Here is a 22897-nt window from a genome sequence, read left to right as displayed (position 1 = left end):
AATTTCAAATAAATCAAACTAAGAGAATGAAAAATAAGCCCAGACATGGAGAAAATATTTGGAAAACCACATATCTGATAAAAAAAAAAAAAAAAAAGAATCCTAAATATACAAAGAACTGTTAAAATTCAACAGTTAAGAAAACAACCCAATTAAGAAATGGGCAAAACTTCTGAACAGTTACCTCACTAAAGATGTACAGATGTCAAGTAAGCACATGAAAAGATGTTAAACATCATATGGTATCAGGAAATTGCAAACTAAAACAATAAGAAACCACCACACACCCTTTAGAATGGATAAATTTTAAAAACTGACAATACCAAATGCTGCCATGGAGGTGGAATAACAGGAGCTCGCATTCATTGCTGGTGGGAATACAAAATGGTACAGCCACTTTGGAAGACAGTTTGGCAGTTTTTCACAGAGCTAAAAACAGTCTTACATAAAAATGGATCCAACAATCTCACTCAGGTATTTACCCAACTGAGCTGAAAACTTATATCCACACAAAAACCTGCAGATGAATGTTTATAGCAGCTTTATTCATACTGCCAAAAGCTGGAAGCAACCAAGATATCTTTCAATAGGTGAACGGACAAATAAACTGTGGTATACCCATGGAATATTATTCAGCAACAGAAAAGAAATGAGCTATCAAACACTGAGAAGATATGAAGGAATTTTAATGCATATTGCTAAGCAAAAGAAATTACTCTGAAAAGACTATATAGTATATGATTCTAACTACATGAAATTCTGGAAAAGACACAACTATCAAGATGGTAAAAAGGCCAGTGATTGCTAGTCACTGGGGGAAGAAGGGGAGGAATGAAGCACACGGACTTTTAGGGCAATTAAACTATTCTTCATGATACTGTCATGGTGGATATACGATATTATGCATTCGTCAAAACCCACAGAACCTTACAACACAGTGACCCTTAATATAAACCATGAACTTTAGCTATAATAATACATCAGTACTGGTTCATTAATTGTAACAAATGTTTCACATAATGCAAGATGTTAATAATCAAGGAAACTGTGGAGGGCGGGGGAGTAAATGGAAACTCCGTGTAGTATTGGCTCAATTTTTTTGTATACCTAAAGCTGTTTTTTAAAAAGCCTATTAATTTTTTAAAAACATAAAAATTAGTGTGACATATGACAGATTATTGTAAAGCAAGAGCTCAAAGAAGGCAGCAGCTACCACAAAGAGTCTTTCAATTTCAGTTTCAAATTTCTATTATTTTGCAGATTCTGACTGACTCAGCTAGAATTATTTTAATTACAGTGATAGAGAGAATGCAACATAAACAGCTTACTGTATACTAAACCGTGGTTAAGTGTATGTACATGTTTGCAACTTTTGTCAAATTTTTGTTCCTATATATTCAGACATCCTCCCTCCTTCTCTTTCTCTCACCACTATAACAAAACACTATTCCCGGCTCAGCTTCTTCACCAGTGTCAGCACCAAAAACAGCCCTTTATTCAATAAACTTTAAATCTGTTTGGAGAAGGTACAGTGAAGTTAGTTCTTACCCAACTAAATCCCAATGTTGAGTGACTTCTCTGTCTGGCTCACCCACTGTATCCCATTCTGGTGTATAAGGTTCTCAGTAAATATTTGTGAATGAATAAACTGCCTAATACCTTAAAAATTCTTTAACACTTAAATATTTTATCAAATTCAAAATCATCTCAACTGTTAAAAACAGTATCGAAGAACGCCAGACCAGTCTATTTAAACAGACCAAACTAAGATAAAACTCTAACAAATAACATTTATTTTTCTTTTGCATATGTATTTCATAGCCTGAACATCACATCGCCTTCAAGAAAGGTACTTTTAGGCCATTATATTTTACTATTTACTGCACAGGCATTAAACATTCTCATTAACATGATGAGACAATTTGCTGGTAAACATTTAAACACAGAGACATTGTTCTGAATATCTCCAGAACACATTTTTTGGTCATAACCAAGGAAATACACCAAAATATGACAACATTGGCTAATATTTTACAAGCAAATAATATTTAATTCTGCATAGTTTATACAATAGGCTGTGGCAATAAATAATAACACCAATTTCATCAACTATTAACTGGCCACAAAAAAGCCTAACATTCATTTTAATTATAATATGAAATGCTCTATTGGTGTAGTTTTGACATAGCCTTAAATGTTGTAGGTGTTTAACCTTGAATACGTGAAATGAAAAAGTACTAAACTGGACTAAGAAGGTATGTTTTGGTTAACTACAAATATGTCTTGTTCACATATTACATTCCTAACATGAAGGCAAATATTTAAATAGAAAAACTAGCAGTCCAAAAAATGTGAATGTGCAAATTGTGAGAAAAACATTGCATTTAAATTTGCACTCATTTGCAAGTTACAGTACTAGGCTCAGTATAAACACTAACAGGAAAAATATTCAGCAGAAAAGAATGGAAATAACCTCTCACAGCAGAGAACTGGTCACTGTGCACTGCTCCACAGCTAAGAAAGTTTTTCTGGTGGTTTAGAGCTTTTCATACCTTATGACTATCCTTTATTCAACACAGGAGACTGCAGGCATGCTTCAATCAGTGGTAAGAACAGGAAGAAAAACCTGAATCAGCAACATTTTCTTCCTTAATTTGGTATTAAGGTCCTTCTCATTATTTCAACTTATTAATCTGCTATAACCTCAAATGTTCTCTGAATCAGGTTGCTAAATGCTGTATAGAATAGCTTTCCTTCATACAATGCTAGGTTTGATTTTATTTTTATTAGTACATCAGCATTATAGCAAGGTACATGCACATTCATTCTACCAACCTGTATAGGCAATACTCAGCATGACACTCAGCTTGGATCAGATTTAAATTCTACAGAGATTCTCTGTGTTGTTTTCAACGTGTTTACAGACTGCTTAGAAAGCAGAATTGTCTAATAATTACTGAAGTTTTTTTTAAATTGAAATGTATACAAAAATAAAGTCCAAATTTTTAAGTCTATAGAATGTCAAGAATTCTGTTAGAGATGTTAAAAGCACTGGGCAAAACCCTGGTTTTCAGTGTTCCATCTGCACCACAGGAGAAGATCCGATTTCCCTGGGTGATGTCAATCTGCATGACTCCAGCCCCAATGTTTCTGAATATGGACTGCTTAGCATGTTCATTTTTAAATGAATGAATTAGGCCACGGCCTGTCAATCTCCAAACCTAGTTTAAGCAAAAACAAAGAGTAAAGACAAAAATTATAAGTCACTGAGGAGAGAGAGACCAAAGACAAAAAAACATGGCCTCACTCCTGCTCCTGGGGCCCAACTGATCCCGTTAAATCTCACCTTTCCCATCCACTGCCTCTTTCCTAACATCTTACGTGACTAAGAAATCACTCACAATTGATTTACTTGCTGTCCTTACACCACCATTGTTTAAAATTTCTCTCTTCACATCTTTTTGTAGTTTCATATTAACCATATGTATCCAATCTCTAATTCAATTAAATATTTGTTAATTCAATTAAATATGTTCCTAATGCTAAGTTAGGCCCTAGGGTAAAAGAAGTACAGTCTTATTTCACTCATCTGGAAAGCTCACTTCAACCATACACAAGAGCCAGGTACTGAGGGTAGAGATGGGGAGAGGGGACAAGGTTCTGAGGGGCCAAACTGATGTCACAAAAGATCCGTGTATTAATTAAACTCAAGCACTTAAAACAGAGTTCTTTAAACCTCTTTAATGACCTTAGAATCCAATGAGCTTGATTATCTGGTTTTCCAGGCCGTAACAGTTTAGAAACAGCCACGCAGAAGCAGGGTTGGGGTGGGGGCAGGATATTGAGAGATCTCCAATATCCCCATAATGCTTTACTTCATGCCTTCATTTCAAAGAGTGCAGCGTTTTTTTTTTTTTTTTCTTTTCTTTTCCAATCAGTATTGACAACAGATAAAGATAGTACATAGCATATTCTAACCTCTTGTACTGACTCACCTTTATGTTACCTTCTGCTGAACCTGTAGTAAAATATTCCTCACAGGGATCCAGAGCCAGAGCTTTAATAGCTGAGTCATGTGCCTGGAATGTGTGAATTAGCTGTCTCTGCCTGATGTCAAAAATGCAAATATATCCTTTTCTACCTCCAGAGATTAGGAGTTGCTGTTTAGGGGCATACTGAAGTACCGTGGCACCATGATCATGGCATGTGAAACCTGAAGAAGAAAAACACCAAGAAACTTTCCCAAAACAATTTCTACATTGGCACTTCCGATAATGTCTAAATGCACATTTAAATAAAATAGAAATTACACATTTTTCATTTTAAGGTACATTTATTTTTATGAGTCATTGAATTTCTGTAATCATATGATTAAAGTATAAAGAAAAATGCTAAGCAATGTCACAAAAAATGTTTTTATCTATAATTTCAATACGAACACCCCCTCCCCACTCACAGAAAAAGGACTTTTAAACCTTAAGCCCTAACTGATGCTGTCTCATAAGATGTAGAAGCAAGAGTGCAGAGAAAACCAAGCTTCTCAATGGTACACTTAGTCACCTCATTACTATCCACCAGTGTTAAGTATTTACTGTAGCCTAGTGCTGCCCCACATATCCTCATCAAAAGTTCTTCACAGGTAAGTAACTGAAACTCAACTATACTAGTGTGAACATTTTCAGTTACAAGTTAAAGAGTTATCCTTCCCAGGATTCTTTGCATTTTAATATGAGTAAAGATTCAAATGAATATGTAGAAAATCTTTTAAGTAATAAACAACTATTCACAGAAAAAAGAATTTTGTAATCAAATAAAATTGGGAAATAACTACATCTTTCAAAATGTACATAAGCATATTAAAAGGCAGGAAAATCATTCTGTAAAAAATTTTACTTTAATGTCGTTTAACCCAAACTTATTTCAACATAAAGTAATTTGGGGGGAGCAGCATGTGAAAGAGATATCAATTTGGCAAATACTGTCTTAAACAAAGGAATGATACTTAAATTGTATTGTTCATATATCTAGCTGTTATCATAAGTGAAAGCTTTGTTTTACTTTATGGTTAGGTTTAATTATTTAAAATATGATCTCATTTCTACCAGATTCGATAAATATTTTGCAATTAGTTTCTTATGTAGCCTTGTTAGTAGCACCACTACTCTCCATAACATATTTTCTAAATAGAATACAACATAAAAACTATTCTAAGCTAGCTAGACTTCTATGACCATACACACTTACCTCAGCAAGGCAGCCAAACATCCTAATTAATTTTGAGAATTTTCAGTCATTCACTCTAAATATTTCTCTATTTTCAACCTGTCAATAAACACTCACTGGATTCACTAATTAAAATAAAACCAGGAAAGCATTCTTTCATAGTATATTAAAAATCATAGACCTTAACTTACCATGAATGAGGCTGTTTGCAGGTGATATTAATGTGTCCCAGAGGCATACATTTCTTATAAAGAAACAGCAATAACAAAAACACATAATAAACAATTGTTGCAAATCATCACTAGGGACCGATTTTGTCTTCGAGTCATATATTTTTACTTATTCAATCTTCTTATCTTTTTTATTCACTCACATTGATAGAGCAGTGATTCTCAACTTGGATGAGGGTAGGGACTGGGACTGGGGGTATATCTCTCCTAAGAGTTCATCCTTTTCAAACTACATAGTTCTGTCTCACATGGTCCCACCTGTCTGCATTTCCTAGACTCATCTCTTTTCCATTACCACTCCAGAGAAACTATGATATGACTTCCTGAGTAGAAGAGGAGATGCTTCTATACCCCCAGGTGTTAACCACTGCAGGGAAAGGAGAGATGTTATTCATGGGCATGTGTTGCCAGTGAAAACAGTGTGAGGTCAAAGAAAATGTTGAGAATGATGGCTACAGAGTGTCAAATTTTTGTTAGTTCTGAAGAACTCAACAGTATTAACAGCAATTAAAAAAAAAAAGACTCAACACGAGGGTACTTCAACAAGTTCATGGAAAAATTTGTATTATCTTTTAATTATTTTTCCATGAACTTTTTGAAGTACCGTCCTAGTTTTAATATAAAAATTGCACATGCATATCTCTTTTTGGTAAGGAAAATTACTCTGAGACAAGAATTATATAACAAAGTATTTTTATTCTTGGGGTGGAAAAACTCTACTAAATAGAAATCCATACTTTCTAGCAAGAACACCTTTCTGCCTAAAATTTTCTTACATCTTATTTTGATTTTCTGTCAACCTACCTATTATCATTGGACTGTCCACATGTAGCAACTAGACTTGAAGAGGTAATAAATGCAAAGTCACTTGTGGCTTTACTGTGGCACTGCCAACTCTATGGAAAACAAAGTAAAAATGATGTTATCTAAAAATCCAATAACATTTAGTTCAGTACAAATACACAGTTCTGCTAATAATTACATTACATGCATAAGCTAAGAACAGTTTTTAAAAACAGTCTAGAATAAAGAATAACTGAGAGTAAGAGGATTAACTGTCAACTGCATATTATTTAGCTAATATCCAATAATTTTTTTAAAACTGGAAAGAGGTTAAAACATGAAATTAAAGGTTGTATTTTTTAGATTATGTAAGAATAGGGTATCAGAGTACATGAATTTACCCGTCATCCAATTATATTAAAAGCTTAATGAATTTTAGTGCTAATGACTTCAAATACATTTAACAAACTTTAAATAATATCATAAACCATAATAACAACAATCCAATGAGAAAAATATTTACACGCCCATCTATTCTTAGGCTGCACTATGAGAGACTCAAGTCAAATTAACTCTGTAACCTAAAAACAAATATCCATGTTCTTTGCCACCTCCATGCCCCCTGACCCTACCCCCAAATGTTTTACCAATAATAAAGACACTGTCAAAAGTGGTCCTGCAAATAATCCATAGGACTTCAGCTGCCCAAAAAGGCTCCTAAATGATGTTCCAGCAATGTGGGAAACTATATCCGAGCCAGGTATGACTTTTCTCGTTGGATCAGATGAAAGAATAGAAATTTGGAAGTGAGGGCCCAAAAAGAGGATGTCAGGGTATTTAAAATAAAATGAACATTTTTTCATCTGGAATTATCATAGTGTGGATCTGACTGAAGGCAAAAGGATAAATTTAAGATTACTTCCATTTCTGTGAAGACATGAGGGTACCATATGTACAGTGTACTAATTTACGAGAAATATCTTGTCTCATATACATAATTAAGAACATGCAGACAGTCTTGAAAAGAAAATTTAAAAGTATCTGAGTAATCTATCTGGACCCAGGAGGTTCAAGGCTTTCTGAACCTCCATATGTATGAAGCTGGGAATTCCACACAGGACAGCCTCACCTTCTACCCCCACCCCTTGCTACTCCTCTACCAAATGAAAATATGCTTGTGTTCATCACCAAGTATTTTTAAATGATTCAGATTAATGAATAAAGTGGGCTAACTGGATTGGTTATTTTATAATCTGGTCAGCAAAATTCTGGAGCAAATTGGAATAGATGTTCAGAATCTATTTGATTCTTAATATACACACTATAAAATTCTATCATTAAGAAGGTTAAAGTTTTCAAACTAGATAAAAGCGAACCACAGACAGAGAAAGCCCCTGAAGTTTTTCAATTATAATGGCTGCCCTTCAAAGGGAAAAACAAGGTTTTTTTGCTTCTTATGTCATTTCAGTCTAAAAACTAGTGTAAAGATGTGTGCTGCTCCTAGGTTGTAATTACTGGACAGAACTGTCCCTTTCTCAACAGAACCACCAATGAAATTCACTGTCTGAAACAAATATTTAAAGTGTTCTTTGTACGCACTCTGGGAATGTGAGTAATACTTACCATGTAAGGTTTAGGATTTGATGCAGCTTGGTTAACTTGCCAGATACTCATAAAACCCTCTCCATCTGCAACACCACACTGTAAGAATGGTGTAAATATTAAATACAGCCTCTTAGTATCTATAGCAAAGATAAAAACATTTATGGAAAGGAGAGTCACTCAGACCCCACTAAACTAACATTCTGCCTACAGAATTCTATCTATAAAATTTCTGTTTCTGTAGTTCCCAAGAAAGGCCAGATACTATAAATTTCCTGTCACCTTTTAACTATTTTCCATACTGATTTCACTGTTTTCCTCCATACCTCTATAATGGAATTTAGTAAGAAACTAGAAGGTTTCTCTCAAGTACTTAACTGTGCTTACAGGCACCATGAACACATTCAACAGAAGCCACTAAAAATCTATTAAATTTTGTAGATTTATGCTTCTGTTGGAGGAAAAGGGTATATAAACAGACTTCAACAGACTGCCTCCTCAACTTAAATCCAGGGTCACTGAATTCTTTTTAGATGTAGTTTTATTAACTATTTACTTCCAAATATCCACAATAATTTTTGGATGAATTTAGCAGTAACCCCCAAGAACTAACCTTGTTGCCTTGTGAATTAAAATATAATCTGGTAACTCTTGCATTGCCAGCTTGACGGAAACAGACAAGTTGCTGAGGTCGTGTCCATTCAAACATTCGCACACTGCCATCCTGAGCACCTGTAAGATCTGAAACACAAGAGATAAAGCAGAAAGTAAGAAATTATAAAGTTAAAGAGTTCCAAATTTTCTATTTGATAAATCAGCCTCAAAATGATAAAGGACATTTAGAATCCTTAGGGCATAAATAAAATACTTACAGTATTGATGGACTGGGTGTGAGGTCATTCTCTTAACATTATGTAGATTCCTTTTCATAAGCTTTAAAAGAAGATATTTTAAAAATTAATTTATTTTGTATATTCAGAAGAGATGAGGACGATCACCTAATGGGCAACTCTAATTCTGATAACATTTATTCTCTTACAACATTATTATTACTGAGATAAACCCTGTTATGAATTTTCAGAATCACTTAACATAGAACATTTGTCTGAACAGGTTTAGGAAGCATAGTACTTACTGGTACAGCCCTGGCCTGTATGGACTGTGAGATTACCAAGCAGATTCACCTAGTGATAAAGGGAACTCTCCTCCAAGTGCCCATCCCCGAGGACAATCAGGAATATCTCCAGATTCTTCACAGCAGAACATGAGAATGGGACCCCTTCAACTACAGTGACTAACGAGAATGTTATTGACATACTTTCAAACACTTATAAGTAGACATGAATTCCTCTTTAACTTTGCTCTACTATTTTGTGTCTAAGTTTGCTCATCTATAAAATGATAATAGAGGATAATAATAGCACCTATCACCTGGGGTTGTTGTGAAAAAAAAATCACACACCTGGGACTAAGAAACTCACAACTGTTACCTGTTATTACCATGGTGTATCTACTGGTCATTGCCCTGATATTTAGGATCGTTCCTACGTCAAAGTGATTTCAACTTATTTTTTCAAGGAGTCCATATCCAGAAACCATACCTAATAATGAATAACATACCACACTAGCTCCAGTGCTAGTCTGTCCACTGCCCAGCCATGGCAGAGATGAAGGTGGATGCACCTGACTTGCTGAATAGGATGTTGCACTGGGTTGATAAAGAGTTGTAGTGGAACCACGATAATCAATATCATCTGAACTGTGAAAAACATTTGTGCATTACTGTGAAAATTCCATTTTCTCTAAACACAAATTCCAACTACAGAACTTCTTATGTACCCATACGACATTCTTTATTTGAGAAACTGAATAAATATCCATAAGAAAAACTTACGTACAAGACTTAATCATAGCTAATTTTAGTACTCGTTAACTTTTTCCCTTTAAGCAAAATATAAATTTAGTCTAGTGTTGTTTGGGGGCAACTTTATTGCTGCACAAGCTAGAACAAATGTTTGTTTTAAAGTATTTAAAGTATTTAACATAGGTATTCTTTCAATCATATATAGAAAAAGATTATATGTTCTCTTCAAGTACAGGTATTCCATATATCAAATTAATACATTTTAAAGAAATTTAAGTTTAAAGATTTCTTAGAGTAAGGTATCAACTTATCGTCACATCAAAATGTGAAAATAATTTTTATGACGGACCATTTCACACTACACGGTCGTTTTTACTTTGAAGTGTGATACTGAAGCCCAGTTATATTATATACTAACAAAAGAGAGAATTCACAAAACAAGAGGAGAAGCATCATGGCACCATTCCTAAGCACATAAAATTTCTAAGAGTCTGGAGAAAAGCAAGAGGGAGAGCAAAAATTGAGGAGAAACCCCAAAATAAGAAAGCGTTGCATGACACTCTTTGTGCAGTGTCCATAGCTTTAATAAAAGCCATCTACGTTTGTATCTGTACAAAAAGTAAGCTCATCAAATGATAATCAAGAAGAAACAATGCAAAATTACTAAGTAAATATGACTCATCAATCAATCTAACATACTTGTGTATACTACTTTTTGCTTTAATTGTCCAGATCAGCTGATTTTACTGACATTTCTTTGGAGTTAATTCCTGACATTTCTTTGGAGTTAAATGTCAAAGTGGCAGTTGTTAGCATTAGGTTTTGGTGTTAGCAATTACCTAAACACTATGAACAGTGCAGAATGTAATGGAACAAGTATGAGTAATTTAGTCATTAATGTAGACAAAGCTTTTTATTGGCAGCTAAAACAATGTTTTTCTCCTACCCAAATGGAGAGAGACAGAGACAGAGACTTTTCAAGATAATTCAAATGATGTGCATAACCATTTAGCAGGTACTTCTTGATGAAAACTACATTTAAAATCAACTATGAGGCAAACCTTTTGGATTCTCTATCATATTCTTCTCCAATCCATATATATGATTGACAGGCCAGTAGGGAAGTAACATCAAGTTCTTGCACATCGTGTGTTGAAGCCAAAACAATTTCATTACAGTTTGTCTGTAAAGCAAAGGCAGTCAATGATTTAAGCTATTTCACTAAAAATAAGTACATTCTTTATAATAACTAAATCTTTTACCTTATTAACAGAAAATGCCATGATCATATCAGATTCCTTATGAATGATTTTCGCCTTTCCACCTGGATAGCCCAGATCAGCTTCAACCTATAAAACATTTGTCAGCAGTTTTAGTTGCTGCAGCACAGCTCTATATAGAAATATGCACATCCCATGAAATTTGAAAGTAGAAGAAGAAGAAAATGTAGCAGCAGCAAGAAATAAAGGTGAGTAACTTTAGTGTGTTGAAAATTAGCTTAGGAGAATTTGTTTAAATTCTCTGATGCCCTGCAAGCAGTCAAATTATAAACATTTCCATTGTGATATAAGATACTGATTAACTGTCACAAAAGATAGCTAATATATTTTCATTCCTGATTTATAACAGTATATGTAACTCTTTTTTTGTTTTTTGTTTTTGGCAGCAGGCTGGTACAGGATGCAAACCCTTGACGTTGGTGTTATCAGCAACACACTCTAACCAAATGAGCTAACCGGCCAGCCCTGAAATATGTCTCTTAGTTTTTCTAAAAGTATGCAAATATTCTGCAATAAGAATGTGTATACATTAAGAGGCACAGAGTAGAGGAGAAAGACAAAGAAGTCACATAAGACATGAAGCACTTTGAAATAAGTGATGAGAAAGGAGTAAGAAATTGCAAAGCAGGCTAGTTAGAAAGAAATGAAGTAGATTGGTGAGAGGAATTGAGGTCTGAGGTGATGGGAAGGAAAGAAGAGGCAGAATCAAGAAGAAGGAAAGATGAAACAGCCATGCTTAAGAACAGATAGGAAGAAGTGACAGAAGTGAAGATGGAACAGGGAGCAAATAGAGAAGAACCAATAGCAAGGGAGAGCAAGCCAGACACAGTAAAGCATCTCAAAACCTACACCACTGAGATGGCATGAAGGCAAAGAGTTCTCTGATCAGTTAGCCAGTTGGGCAGGTCATGGTTAGTACTAGAGATGAGGCATTAGCTCCTTGAGCTTTAAAGAAGCAGCTAAGTACAAGAGCTCAGAATACTACCTTGATGTAATCTTCTGCTACGTAGTTTTGTTTGACCTGCTCCACATGTTCTTCTACAGACTAAGTAACACCACACCGTCACAAACACAAAACACATGCATGAAACGAAATTATAAAGAGAATGAAACATTTCAAGCTAAAATGGCCACTCCATCACTTAAAGAAGATAAAAATGAATTTTGCAAAATCAAGAAAAAAATTAAACTGAATAAAACATAATATCTTCAGGTAAACACAACACAAAGCAAAAAGGGCAAAACTAAAGTTAATGAGACTATTATATACACAGGAAAACATAAAAGCTATTTCAAAATAAAAATTAGTTACTTGAATACCAGTTACGTAACTTAAAATTCTTAAAACCGTAATCTCTAAAAATAAAAGCCACCTGCATGAGCAGATGCATTGCATTCTATAATACATAGATTTCTATTCTACCGGAGTTCATTTCCAATACATATTAAATTTATTTATTTCTAAACAAAGATTCAAAGTACTGATAATTGTTTCGCTCATTCTCATAAGGAATATGAGTAACCACATGCTTTTTCTCCTTATAAGTAAATAAATGATTGATAAAATGAGGCATGGGAAAGAAATCACACAAACAACGTGCCCCTGGCTAATGAGAGGGTCATAAAGGATGCTATAATCAGAAGTAATATTTCTGCCCTGTTGTGGAAGCCTCTGAACACAGCAATAACTCCTCCTCATACCTCGAGGTGACTGCTTCCCTTTCAGCATAAAGGGCCATTCAAGTCCTCCGACCATGCCATAAATGCATTCCCTACGGCTGCTGCAGCTGATAACAAAACACTCGAGAATGGTCAATGTGTGGAATGGCTAACTCAGTGAAAGCCAAATTGCTGAAGAATCTATTTGCCTTTAATCAATTAGTTGAGTTTGCCACATTTATGAATTTCATAAGAACTTGTCTGGTAGAATATTTTTCTTTAATATATTCAATGAGTTAAAATATCTTCTTCTTATGAATGTATCTAAAATTTCAGTATTTCTCAGGAAAAATTTAAGTAATTTTTAAAAATCAGCCAACATTTCAGCATTTTTAGAATTAGTCTGCCAATTTCACTAATTAATTAATTCACTGAATTTACCAAATTTATCGATTACTAAAATCCTATTTAACAATTTATAAAGATAAATCACTCTTATTGGATGGGTAGTTTCAATAAATTTTGCATATTTCTGAGCCTAGTAACCAGTTTTTATTTTGTCGTAACAGCTTTAACATTTTTTCATAATTTTTTTCTAGTGAAAATAATTTTTCAGCAGATCTGCACTATTCAACACAGCAGCCACCAACCATGTGTGACTACTTAATAGATTAATTAAAATTAAATAAGATAAAAATTTCAGGTCCAGAGTCACATTTCAAGTGTTCAGTAATCACATGTGGATGGTGACTACTACATTGGATTGCACAGATATAAATTTCCATCACAAAAAGTTCTACTGGACAGCACTGGAAAAGATAGTAATTTCACTTAATGTTTAAAATTCAAAAGAGTACATGATAAAAATTTTTTCACCCCAACTCCCAGCCATGTACCTCCCTTCCCTAGAGCCAACTAGGCTTATATATAGCACTTTAAGAAATGTTCAATTTATCTCTGTCCCACTTCCCTGTTCATGAAGATCCCCTGCTCAAAGAAAACAGAAGAGAATACACTGCTTAGGCTGCTGATCCCAAGAGCACAGAGGCTCAGGGGCAGAGAGAGGGAGAGACTTAGTTAAGGAAGAGGCAAACTGGAGAGGAGAGAAAAGATACTGAAGGGCAAGACAAGAATGTGAGGGTCCAAGAAACCTAGATAGCTCGCTTCTCCCAGAACTCCAAGGCTCTGCCAGTCCAACCAAGGCAAACTGCTACAAACCTTATGAGTAGTTAAAACATATTTTTGATACATCACTCAGTTGTATAATTTGAAGAACTAAACACTCAGAAAACTGATCCTTCAATGAAGTGGCTTTCTGTAAATAACAGCCCTAATTAGAGCAAATATCTTTTTAAATCCATTTTTTAAGTACCTATATCTTATTTTATGAAATTTAGACTCAGCAGCACTACAGGAAATGCTGTGTACATAGCAGTTTAAATAAAAGAGACAAATAGTTTGGCTCTATGATATTCTTAACAAACCCTACATCAATAATACCATCAGGGTCTTTTATTTTTTATCAAAAAGCTTGTAATATAGGACTCAAAATAATCTCTTTAGTTCAATCTCCTACTTCCTCATATAAATAGATAATTTTTAAATCCATAGAGAAAATAAATGACTAATTACAAGGGCTGACCACAATTACCATCCAGGTAAGGGGGTGATTAGTAGTAAAATAAGTATGGTAAGTTCTGCTGCCCTAGGTATGGGGAAACACTGAGAAACAATTCTATACTTTACCAGGGAACATGAGCCGTATGAACTGTCCCTCTCAGTTTTCACTTTTCTAAGTGAAATATAATTCATCTTTCTTTTCTGATAGTTTGCCAAATCTTTAATTACATCAGGCATTCTACTCTGAAAACTCTCCAAACTGCCTTATTAAATGGCCAAATGGACTGACATGCTCATATAAAAAGGCCTATGTGTAATAACTCTTCTTTTATAAAGAAGAGATCATTTGCCAGTCTCCCAAACTCTTGATTCTTCTTGAACCCTGTATGACATTACATTACTAATTATGTTAACTTAAAAATCACCATGCACTATACAGAACCTCTGCCTCAATTTGTAAGAGCACTCTTCCTTCATCCTGTATTTGGTATTTCTGTAGTTCATTCTCTCACAAAATTATCCTGAATTTGTTGCTTCTCAAGTTTATCCTGCTCATTTCGAAATGCTAAATAAAATGCTTTTAAAGAGCCATGTTGTATTTTCAATTAAATGATATGCAGAGAATACTATAGAGTACAATCATTTATTAATTAAATCCCCCAAACTATCCACTACAATGTTTATTACATGTAAAAGCCCAACAAAAATACTATAAAGGAAGTACCAACTTTCAGTTGATTATATGTGATTTATCAAGGAATCTATGTTGTTTCACTGCTATGAAATAAAAATTATAAGGTTTTACCTTAAAAGAAGTTCACTGTAGATTAGTAAAATCTATTACCCAAGAGGCATGAAAGATGATAAGTTTCAACCAAAAACAAAATTTCAAAATAAACCAAGCACTAACTTCATTATAAATGTAAAGAAAACTAAAGAAAAATTATAACAGAAAATATATTTTCTCAAAATACCTCACTCTGCTTTCTTTTCTTAGTGAAAATATATCTAATAAATGTTTCTTGAAGGACGTCTTGTTTAACAAGGAAATGCCAAAGTCGTTTCACTGGAAGTGCAGAAGAATCCCGGGATCTATTAAAAAAATTAACATATCACACTATTTTAGTCTATAAAAGTTTCATACTTGCAGATACTTTTTAAAAACTACCACAATCTATTGCAAAGAAGACACAGCATTAAGCACAACAAATTTTAATTTATTTTAATGTTAATTTTTAGTTATCCTAAAATTCATTCCTTCATCTAGCAATTCTCTAATTACACTGAATAAACTGGTTGAGCTGAGAGTCAAATGAATCTCTTATTATTCTCTATTTTAAACTACACTTTAGGCTGATCCTGTTGGTTAAAGCATTTCACCAAAGAATAAAAAGTCACAGATTTCATTTCTGAGCAGAACTTTTAATCATGGCCAGCTGCCTCGAAAAAAGCATGCTACTTATCAAAAGGGGCCTAGATGGGCAAGTAGAAGATCAAAATATCAATAAAAACCCTTAATGTGTTTACTGTCAAATTACTGACAAAAAGTCAGTAGCACCTTGCTTGCATATATATAATTATCCAAAAAGTTTTCTGTAAGAGTTCTGAAAATTAAAAAAAAAAAAATACAGAAGTTAATACAATAAAGGTTTTTCCTTGATTATAAAAGTAATGTCTATGAAATTCTTGATAATGCTGGGAAAAATAATTTTCTATCCAGATTTGTGATGTTTTCCTTAGAGTATACTCCTAAAAACAGGATTGCTGGTTCAAAATTATGAATGTTTTGAAGGCTATTGGCATATTTTGCCAAACTGTCTTCCAGAAAAGTTAAACCAAACTACACTCTCATCACCATTATAAGAACTTTCTTACTTGAATGGAGTATTTTCAGGTTCTAACATTGCTTTATTTCGAAGAATAGCTGGCCCAGCTCCTACTGAAAGGTCAGTTGGATATGTGTTGATATAGTTAGGAGGTGGACCTTCAAACTGATTCATTTTCTCTTGCAGGATCTGTTCCCAGTTCTCCAAGTTTTTAATCACAGCAATACCTAATGGTGATGTTACAGGCAGCTCTAAAAGATGATAGAATATGTCATTTTATTTTTATAAAAAATATTAATCATCCACATTATTTACAAAATCTGAATTCTTAGAGCCAAGACTTCTGAGAATACAATTAAATCTGAAAATTTAAATCTAATAACATTTGGATTCTTAATACTTTCAACAAAACAGAAGGTCAGCTCTCTAAAAGCTGGGAAAATGTCTAGCTTCCCCAGTTTGATTTCCTGCTATTTCAGTCTTCTATAGACAGTGATTCTTGCTATGAATTAAAGCCATAGATTGAAGCCTAAAATGTTTAAACAAGACCTCATAAATCTCCAATGCAGTATTTTGAAAGTTCCAAATGGCCTTCTATATAGATTTTATAAAGAGAAATTTGATGGTAATTTATATTTAATAACATTAATTTCAAGTTCCAAACTCACCGGAGAATTCTAGTCCAGCAATGGGAAAGAAATTCTTGACATTGTGAAGTACTAGCTTAACCATTGTCAAATGCAGAAGAGCCCAGCTGTCCAATGGGGGCAAAAAAAAAAAAATTCTCCTTAATCAAAAAATAAAATTATGGAAGAAGCACAATGATGTTCCCTGTCAACTGTTAGCCCAATCTCCAACCCAGGAAACAAGCTGTCATTGACATTTACTATACAAAAATGGCACTTTTGAGGGTCTTTGAAAATAAAAGCCATGCAACAATATATCACACTTTCAATATCTGAAAATTACCTAGTGGAAAAATATTTACCACACGGTTACATGGAATCTAATAGCACATTAATAAATTATATATTAATTTCTAATAGCATGTCAATAAGTTACATATTTTTTCCTCACTAAAAATGTTTATGTTTGCATGAAAGCTATTCTATAAGGATGTGAAGGAAATACTCTACTAACTAGAAATTGACCTCCAAGGTGCAGAATTCTTAACCTGAAAACATGTCAGTTCTTATATAAACTCATGATAATAATGTTATTTAAAACTATTAACATGAGGACTTTCCACAAAATAATGGCAAAAAGAAAAAAAAAAGGGAAAAAAAAAAGCCTTATTTACCTATAGGAATTTGGATCTTGATGCTCCTGTATTTGTGTATCTGAAAAAAAGGCATCATCATCGTCATCTTCACTATGAATGCTTTCATCAGAATCATATATAACGCCACTATCAGACAAAGGGAGAAATGGCTGCAATAAAAGGTAAAGTTATTTTTAAGATATACAATTTTATACATATATAAAATATATTAAAATATATATTTAAATGCATAAATATGTAATTTACATATTACATACTTTGATATATAATATATAAAAATATTTTAAAATATATATTATTGTTCTAACTTAAAACTAAACATTTTAAATGGTGTCAATCTAAGTAAAAATTTTCTTTTACAGATTATTCTAGACCCACAAAAGTCAAGAAAACCAGGTAAAACTCTCACATTCAATAAAATAATTGAGTAGCTTGACACAACATAAATATTTTTAAGAATCAATTTTCTTCTTATATATCAGCAATAAAAGGTCAGAAAAGTCTAAAGATACATTGAAAAACATAAAATACAAAAAAAAAAAACTATGAAAAATGTGAGAGAGCTACAGTGAAGAAAATTACAAGCCATTATAAAGTTATACAAAAACCGTAATTCTTAATTCTTTTTTTGTTTGTTTGTTTTTGGTGGCTGGCTGGTATGGGGATTCAAACCCTTGACCTTGGTGTTATAAACACAAAACTGTAATTCCTTACAAGTTAATGTACATAGGTTTTAAATAATTTCAATAAAATCTCCATGAGAATTTCTATTTCGTTTTTGGAACTTGATAATGATTCTAAAGTTCATAGGGAAGAAAAAATAGACAAGATTATCTGAGAAAAAATTTTTAAGTGATATTAATTATATTCCTTTCTATGGGAAATATTTATTTATTTATTTTTATTGAAACATAGTTGGTTGTATATATCTGTGCAGTACAGAGTTGAATATGTGCAATATGTGATGTTCAAATCAGGACAATTAGTATATTCAGCTTTATACAATGTAATTGTTTTTCATGGCCTTTTTTCAATTCCTCCCTTGGAAGGAATACTAATTTTTCCAATTCCTCCCTTGGAAGGAATAATAATAATTTTTATTTCCTGTTAGTGACATTAAAATTTTAATGAGTTTATTTGCCCTTTGATTTTTCACAGTCAATAAAGGTATTGACTGTTCATATTCTTAAGTGAATTTCCTATTGGGATTGTGGTATTTTACCTTATTTTTTATGGATTCTTTATTTAGTAAGGATATTATCAATTTCTCTTACTTGACACTTTTACCAGTTTGCTATTTGCTTTTAAATATTTTTAATGATGCTTTTGATGCACAGTTTTTAAGTTTAATCATTCTTTCTGTACTTTTCCTTATGACTTATTACATTGTTTTTAAGCAAAGTCCTTTCCACTAATAAATTTGTTTACTTTTATTATTTTTTCTTTTCCTCTGTTTTCTCCTGCTCTTTTTCTTCCTTCTCTTTCTTAACTTTTAACTCTCTTATTTATCTAGAATAAAGTGAGGATCAGATTTCATCTCCCTCTTTATCTCCTGTCCCAAACACAGCTAACTAGTTGTTCTAGCATCATTCATTAATTAATCCTTCCTTCCCCCCTCCCACCCTGACTTATGATATTATCTTTGTCATAGACTAAATCCTTATACATATATTATTTTTGGACTATATTTTTGCATTAGTCAATTGCTAGACTGCACTTCTCTTTACTTATTTTAATATCCACTAAGAAAAAATTTTTTAAAATGTGATATTAATCTCAGCAATATTTGTAAAAATGAAAGAACGAGTACAGCAAATCTCTGATAGGCAAATACTAAATATAATATAGTCAACAAATCAAACAGTTACGTGGTCATTAGAAATGATGCTTATCTAGAAACAATGACAACCCAGTTAGAATGAGCATCCCTAGCACCTGACTGTGGTTTCTAAATATAATTTCCCAGTTCCTCAAACAACTACAGATGGAACTGCCATATGATCTAGCAATTTCACTGTGGGGTATATACCCAAAGGAATGGAAATCATCATGTTGAAGGGATACCTGCCTTCCCATGTTTATTGCAGCTCTGTTTACAATAGCCACGAAGTGGAACCAACCAAAATGTCCAACATCAGATGACTGGATAAGGAAAATGTGCTATATTTACACAATTGAATACTCCTCTGCTATAAGAAAGAATCAAATACTGCCGTTCACAGAAACATGCATGAATTTGGAGAAAATTACGTTAAGTGAAATAAGCCAGGCACAGAAAGAAAAATACTGCACGTCTTCACTCATAAGTGGGAACTAAAAAAGATAAACAAAGGAAAGACAGACACAGGGTGCCAAAAAGGAAAGGAAGGAAAGGAAAGCAGGAAAAAAGGGAGGGAGGAAGGGAAGAAGGAAAGACAGACGGACCATAACAATACGTTGAACTTTCAGAAGGAGAGAACAAACCTAAGGATACTAGAGATGGAGGGGAGGAAGGGAAGGGGTTTGAGGAGTGATAGATCGGGTAAAGGACATAAAGAAAAATCATGATTTGTAATAATGAATATGCTAATAATAAAAAGATAAGTAAATAAATAAATGTTATATCAATTTTTTAAAAAGGATACAACAATCACAATAATACATTGAACTTTCGAAAGGAGAAAACAGAACTGAGGTTACCAGAGGTGGGAAAGAGGGAGGGAGGGGTAAGGGAGGAATTGGAAAAAGGCCATGAAAAACAATTACATTGTATAAAGCTGAATATACTAATTGTCCTGATTTGAACATCACGTATTGCACATATTCAACTCTGTATCTGCACGGATATATACAACCAACTATGTTTCAATAAAAATAAATAAATAAATATTTCCCATAGAAAGGAACCAGGTTCTGTGGATAAATGATTGTTCTCAGTCTGGAGTAGAAAATGCTCATGATTGTCCTACACTAACTTATACTAGTAGTCTCAAAAAGATTCAGGAGCTAACTGGAAGTGGGTCTTACTGGCAAAGATAGAATACTCTGAGTACTCCAGGAATAATAACTGCAATGGACTGAAACACAAAAAACATGTTTAAATCTGTATGGTCATAACAAAACTAAATGCAAAACAACATTCACTGGCCTCCTCTGAAGGATGCTAGAGAATTAATTCATCATTTTGAAAACTCATATATATAGGCAAAGAGTAATGCATTTATTTATCCTGTCTTTCCAATTCAAAATGTATTTCAGGGCAACCAAATAGGTTGATGAAGGAACATATTTCAGCAAATAAATGAACAATGAAGAACAAGATTATATTATCATAATTTAAAACTCTCACTGAAATAATGGATTTAGGAAAAGATCAACCAACATCACAAAAAGAGTGATTTTTAGTGGAAATACAGGAAAACCACCTATGAAGTTATTTAATCCTGCGCTCCCCTTCCCTACCCAGTCTGAATGGAATCAGATCCAACTTTCACTTCACATAATATACAGGATTGAGTGCAACAAAATATGAGGATGGCATTAGCAAAATCCACTGACCCCCACAGGACAAATTCTTTTGGGGACTAAAAAGGGTAAGTTTTTAAAAAAGAGAGATAAAGGTAGAACCTATAGATTAGTAAAGACTTACAAACAGCAACCAATTGCAATGTATAAATCTTACTTTGGATCCTGATTTGAACAAACCAAATCGTACAAAAACATTTGAGATACAATTAGGAAAATGTGAACACTGTGTGGATACTTGATGATATTAAAGAATTGTGTGTACCTGGAATGCGTGTGTGTGTGTGTGTGTGTGTGTGTGTGTTAGATAACACTAGTGCAGTTCTGTTCAAAATCCTTCTTTTTAAAAAATAAATACTGAAATACTATGAATGAAATTTCATGATGTCTAGATTTGCTCCCAAACAATCTAGGGAGTGGGTAGAGGTATAAATGAAACAAGACTGTCCATGAGTTGATACTTTTTGAAGCAAGATGATGGTAATAGACAAAAATTCATATGCTACTATCTCTCCTTTTGAATATGTTTGAAGTTTTCCACAATAAATGTGTTTTTTAAAATGATAGCTATATGAGAACACGTTTTTAATGGTGTGCCAAATTGCTTACCTTATAATGTTAATTGAAAAAATCAAATATAAAATTCCATATACCTATCCAATTATATATATTTTTTTAATCTGAGGAAAAAAGATTAGAAGCGAATTTGCCCAAGTGTTAACAGTTATCTTTCGGTAGATGTGTGCTATTTTTCTTCCTCATACTTTTTTGCATTTTCTAAATTTTCAGAACTTTATACTAATCAGTGGAAAACATTTTTGAAAAATAAAAATTAAGGTGGCACATTATAATTTACAAATCTTAGTGTTGTTATTCACATTAACGATGCAATGGGCTTTCAAAACAGCAAAGAAAAAAATTTTTAATTAGAAAGGAAGGGGTGGGAACTGCCTATCTGTTTTTAAGAGTACTTTATTAATCCTCTGGTGTATTACCTAAATACAATTAAATGCAATTCAATCAACAGCCTCAAGTAACAAACCAGAATGATACTAGAGGTATAAACTGGAATACTGATGGAGAGTAAACCTGGAAAGGTGAATTTACAATTTGCCTAACTCAGTGGTTCTCACACTTTAGCACACATCAGAACCACCTAGAAGACTTATTAAAACACAGATTGTTGGTTCTCACTCCCAGAGTTTGAGATGGGACCCAAGAATCTGCATTTCTCACAAGCTCCCAGGTCATGCTAATGCTGCTGGTTCTGGGACCACACTTTGAGAACCACTAGCACAACCAGAGTTTTTAGATTAAAAAAAACAAAGCTTCAAAACTCACCTTGAAAGACTTTTTAAAGATCAGTTTAGCCCACCAAAAACAGAGTGGGATCATTACCTCAAGAACTGTAAGATGAGATCTAATAAAAATTTTAAAATAAGAAGAGGCATGGCAAGAGATGTATGCCCTCATGCACATGTACAGCCAGGTGACAACAGTGTTAAAACACATAAAGAGGGAAATATATCAATAGAAGGAGGGTGATGAGCTCAAAAAAGCAAAGTGCAAAAAAGCAAGCATTAGCATGCAGCCAGTATGAAATGCAATGAAACTACAATGGATCTAGTCGCCATGAGTATTCTGATCCCCAGAGAAGTTTCTCTGCTTTGGGGAAACAGATATTTCAGGCCTCACCATGACCTGATAAAATCTCCAAATGTCTATCCATCTCCTCCTCTAACTCCATGCTGACCAAGGGAACTACTAATAATCAGAGGGGTGCCTAGATAGTAGATACAAGTATTCCAGGCACTAGAAAAAGATCCTGCTGATTATATATTAATAAACTGACTTCTGGTTTACATTAAGTTCCATATGATTTGTCTCATCCATCATCAAGTATTTGATCATCCTTGAATTCACTATGACTATTCGGTTTCTGAACTTGACAGATTAAATGTCTAAACTATGGTGATTCAATCCAAAAGCTCCCCACCATTCCTATGTGATACATACACAAGATT

General features: G+C 33.4%; 1 protein-coding gene across 8 annotated transcripts in view; it reads right to left on the bottom strand.

Moving 5' to 3' along the window:
• Positions 1 to 3011: 3011 nt before the first annotated feature.
• DMXL2 (Dmx like 2) overlaps positions 3012 to 22897 on the bottom strand; it is a 152377-nt gene continuing 132491 nt past the window's right edge. For 4 of the 8 annotated variants that reach the window (XM_063088709.1, XM_063088710.1, XM_063088713.1 and 1 more), the window contains 14 exons: positions 17388 to 17518; positions 16756 to 16841; positions 16137 to 16338; positions 15236 to 15353; positions 10965 to 11051; positions 10764 to 10885; positions 9459 to 9597; positions 8711 to 8771; positions 8452 to 8579; positions 7860 to 7937; positions 6258 to 6349; positions 5415 to 5467; positions 3996 to 4213; positions 3012 to 3221 (listed from right to left, as the gene is read on the bottom strand). In XM_063088709.1, the coding sequence (XP_062944779.1) occupies positions 3012 to 3221; positions 3996 to 4213; positions 5415 to 5467; positions 6258 to 6349; positions 7860 to 7937; positions 8452 to 8579; positions 8711 to 8771; positions 9459 to 9597; positions 10764 to 10885; positions 10965 to 11051; positions 15236 to 15353; positions 16137 to 16338; positions 16756 to 16841; positions 17388 to 17518 (1725 nt within the window). Of the gene's footprint in view, positions 3222 to 3995; positions 4214 to 5414; positions 5468 to 6257; positions 6350 to 7859; positions 7938 to 8451; positions 8580 to 8710; positions 8772 to 9458; positions 9598 to 10763; positions 10886 to 10964; positions 11052 to 11967; positions 12028 to 15226; positions 15354 to 16136; positions 16339 to 16755; positions 16842 to 17387; positions 17519 to 22897 lie in introns of those variants that run through there. The other 4 variants (XM_063088707.1, XM_063088708.1, XM_063088711.1 and 1 more) reach the window with 3 other exon arrangements.

Source organism: Cynocephalus volans, chromosome 3 (assembly GCF_027409185.1).
Source record: "Cynocephalus volans isolate mCynVol1 chromosome 3, mCynVol1.pri, whole genome shotgun sequence".
In the NCBI taxonomy this organism is placed as follows: Eukaryota; Metazoa; Chordata; class Mammalia; order Dermoptera; family Cynocephalidae; genus Cynocephalus; species Cynocephalus volans.
The sequence above is the reverse complement of the archived record's forward strand: the minus strand, read 5'-3'. Positions and strand labels throughout refer to the sequence as shown.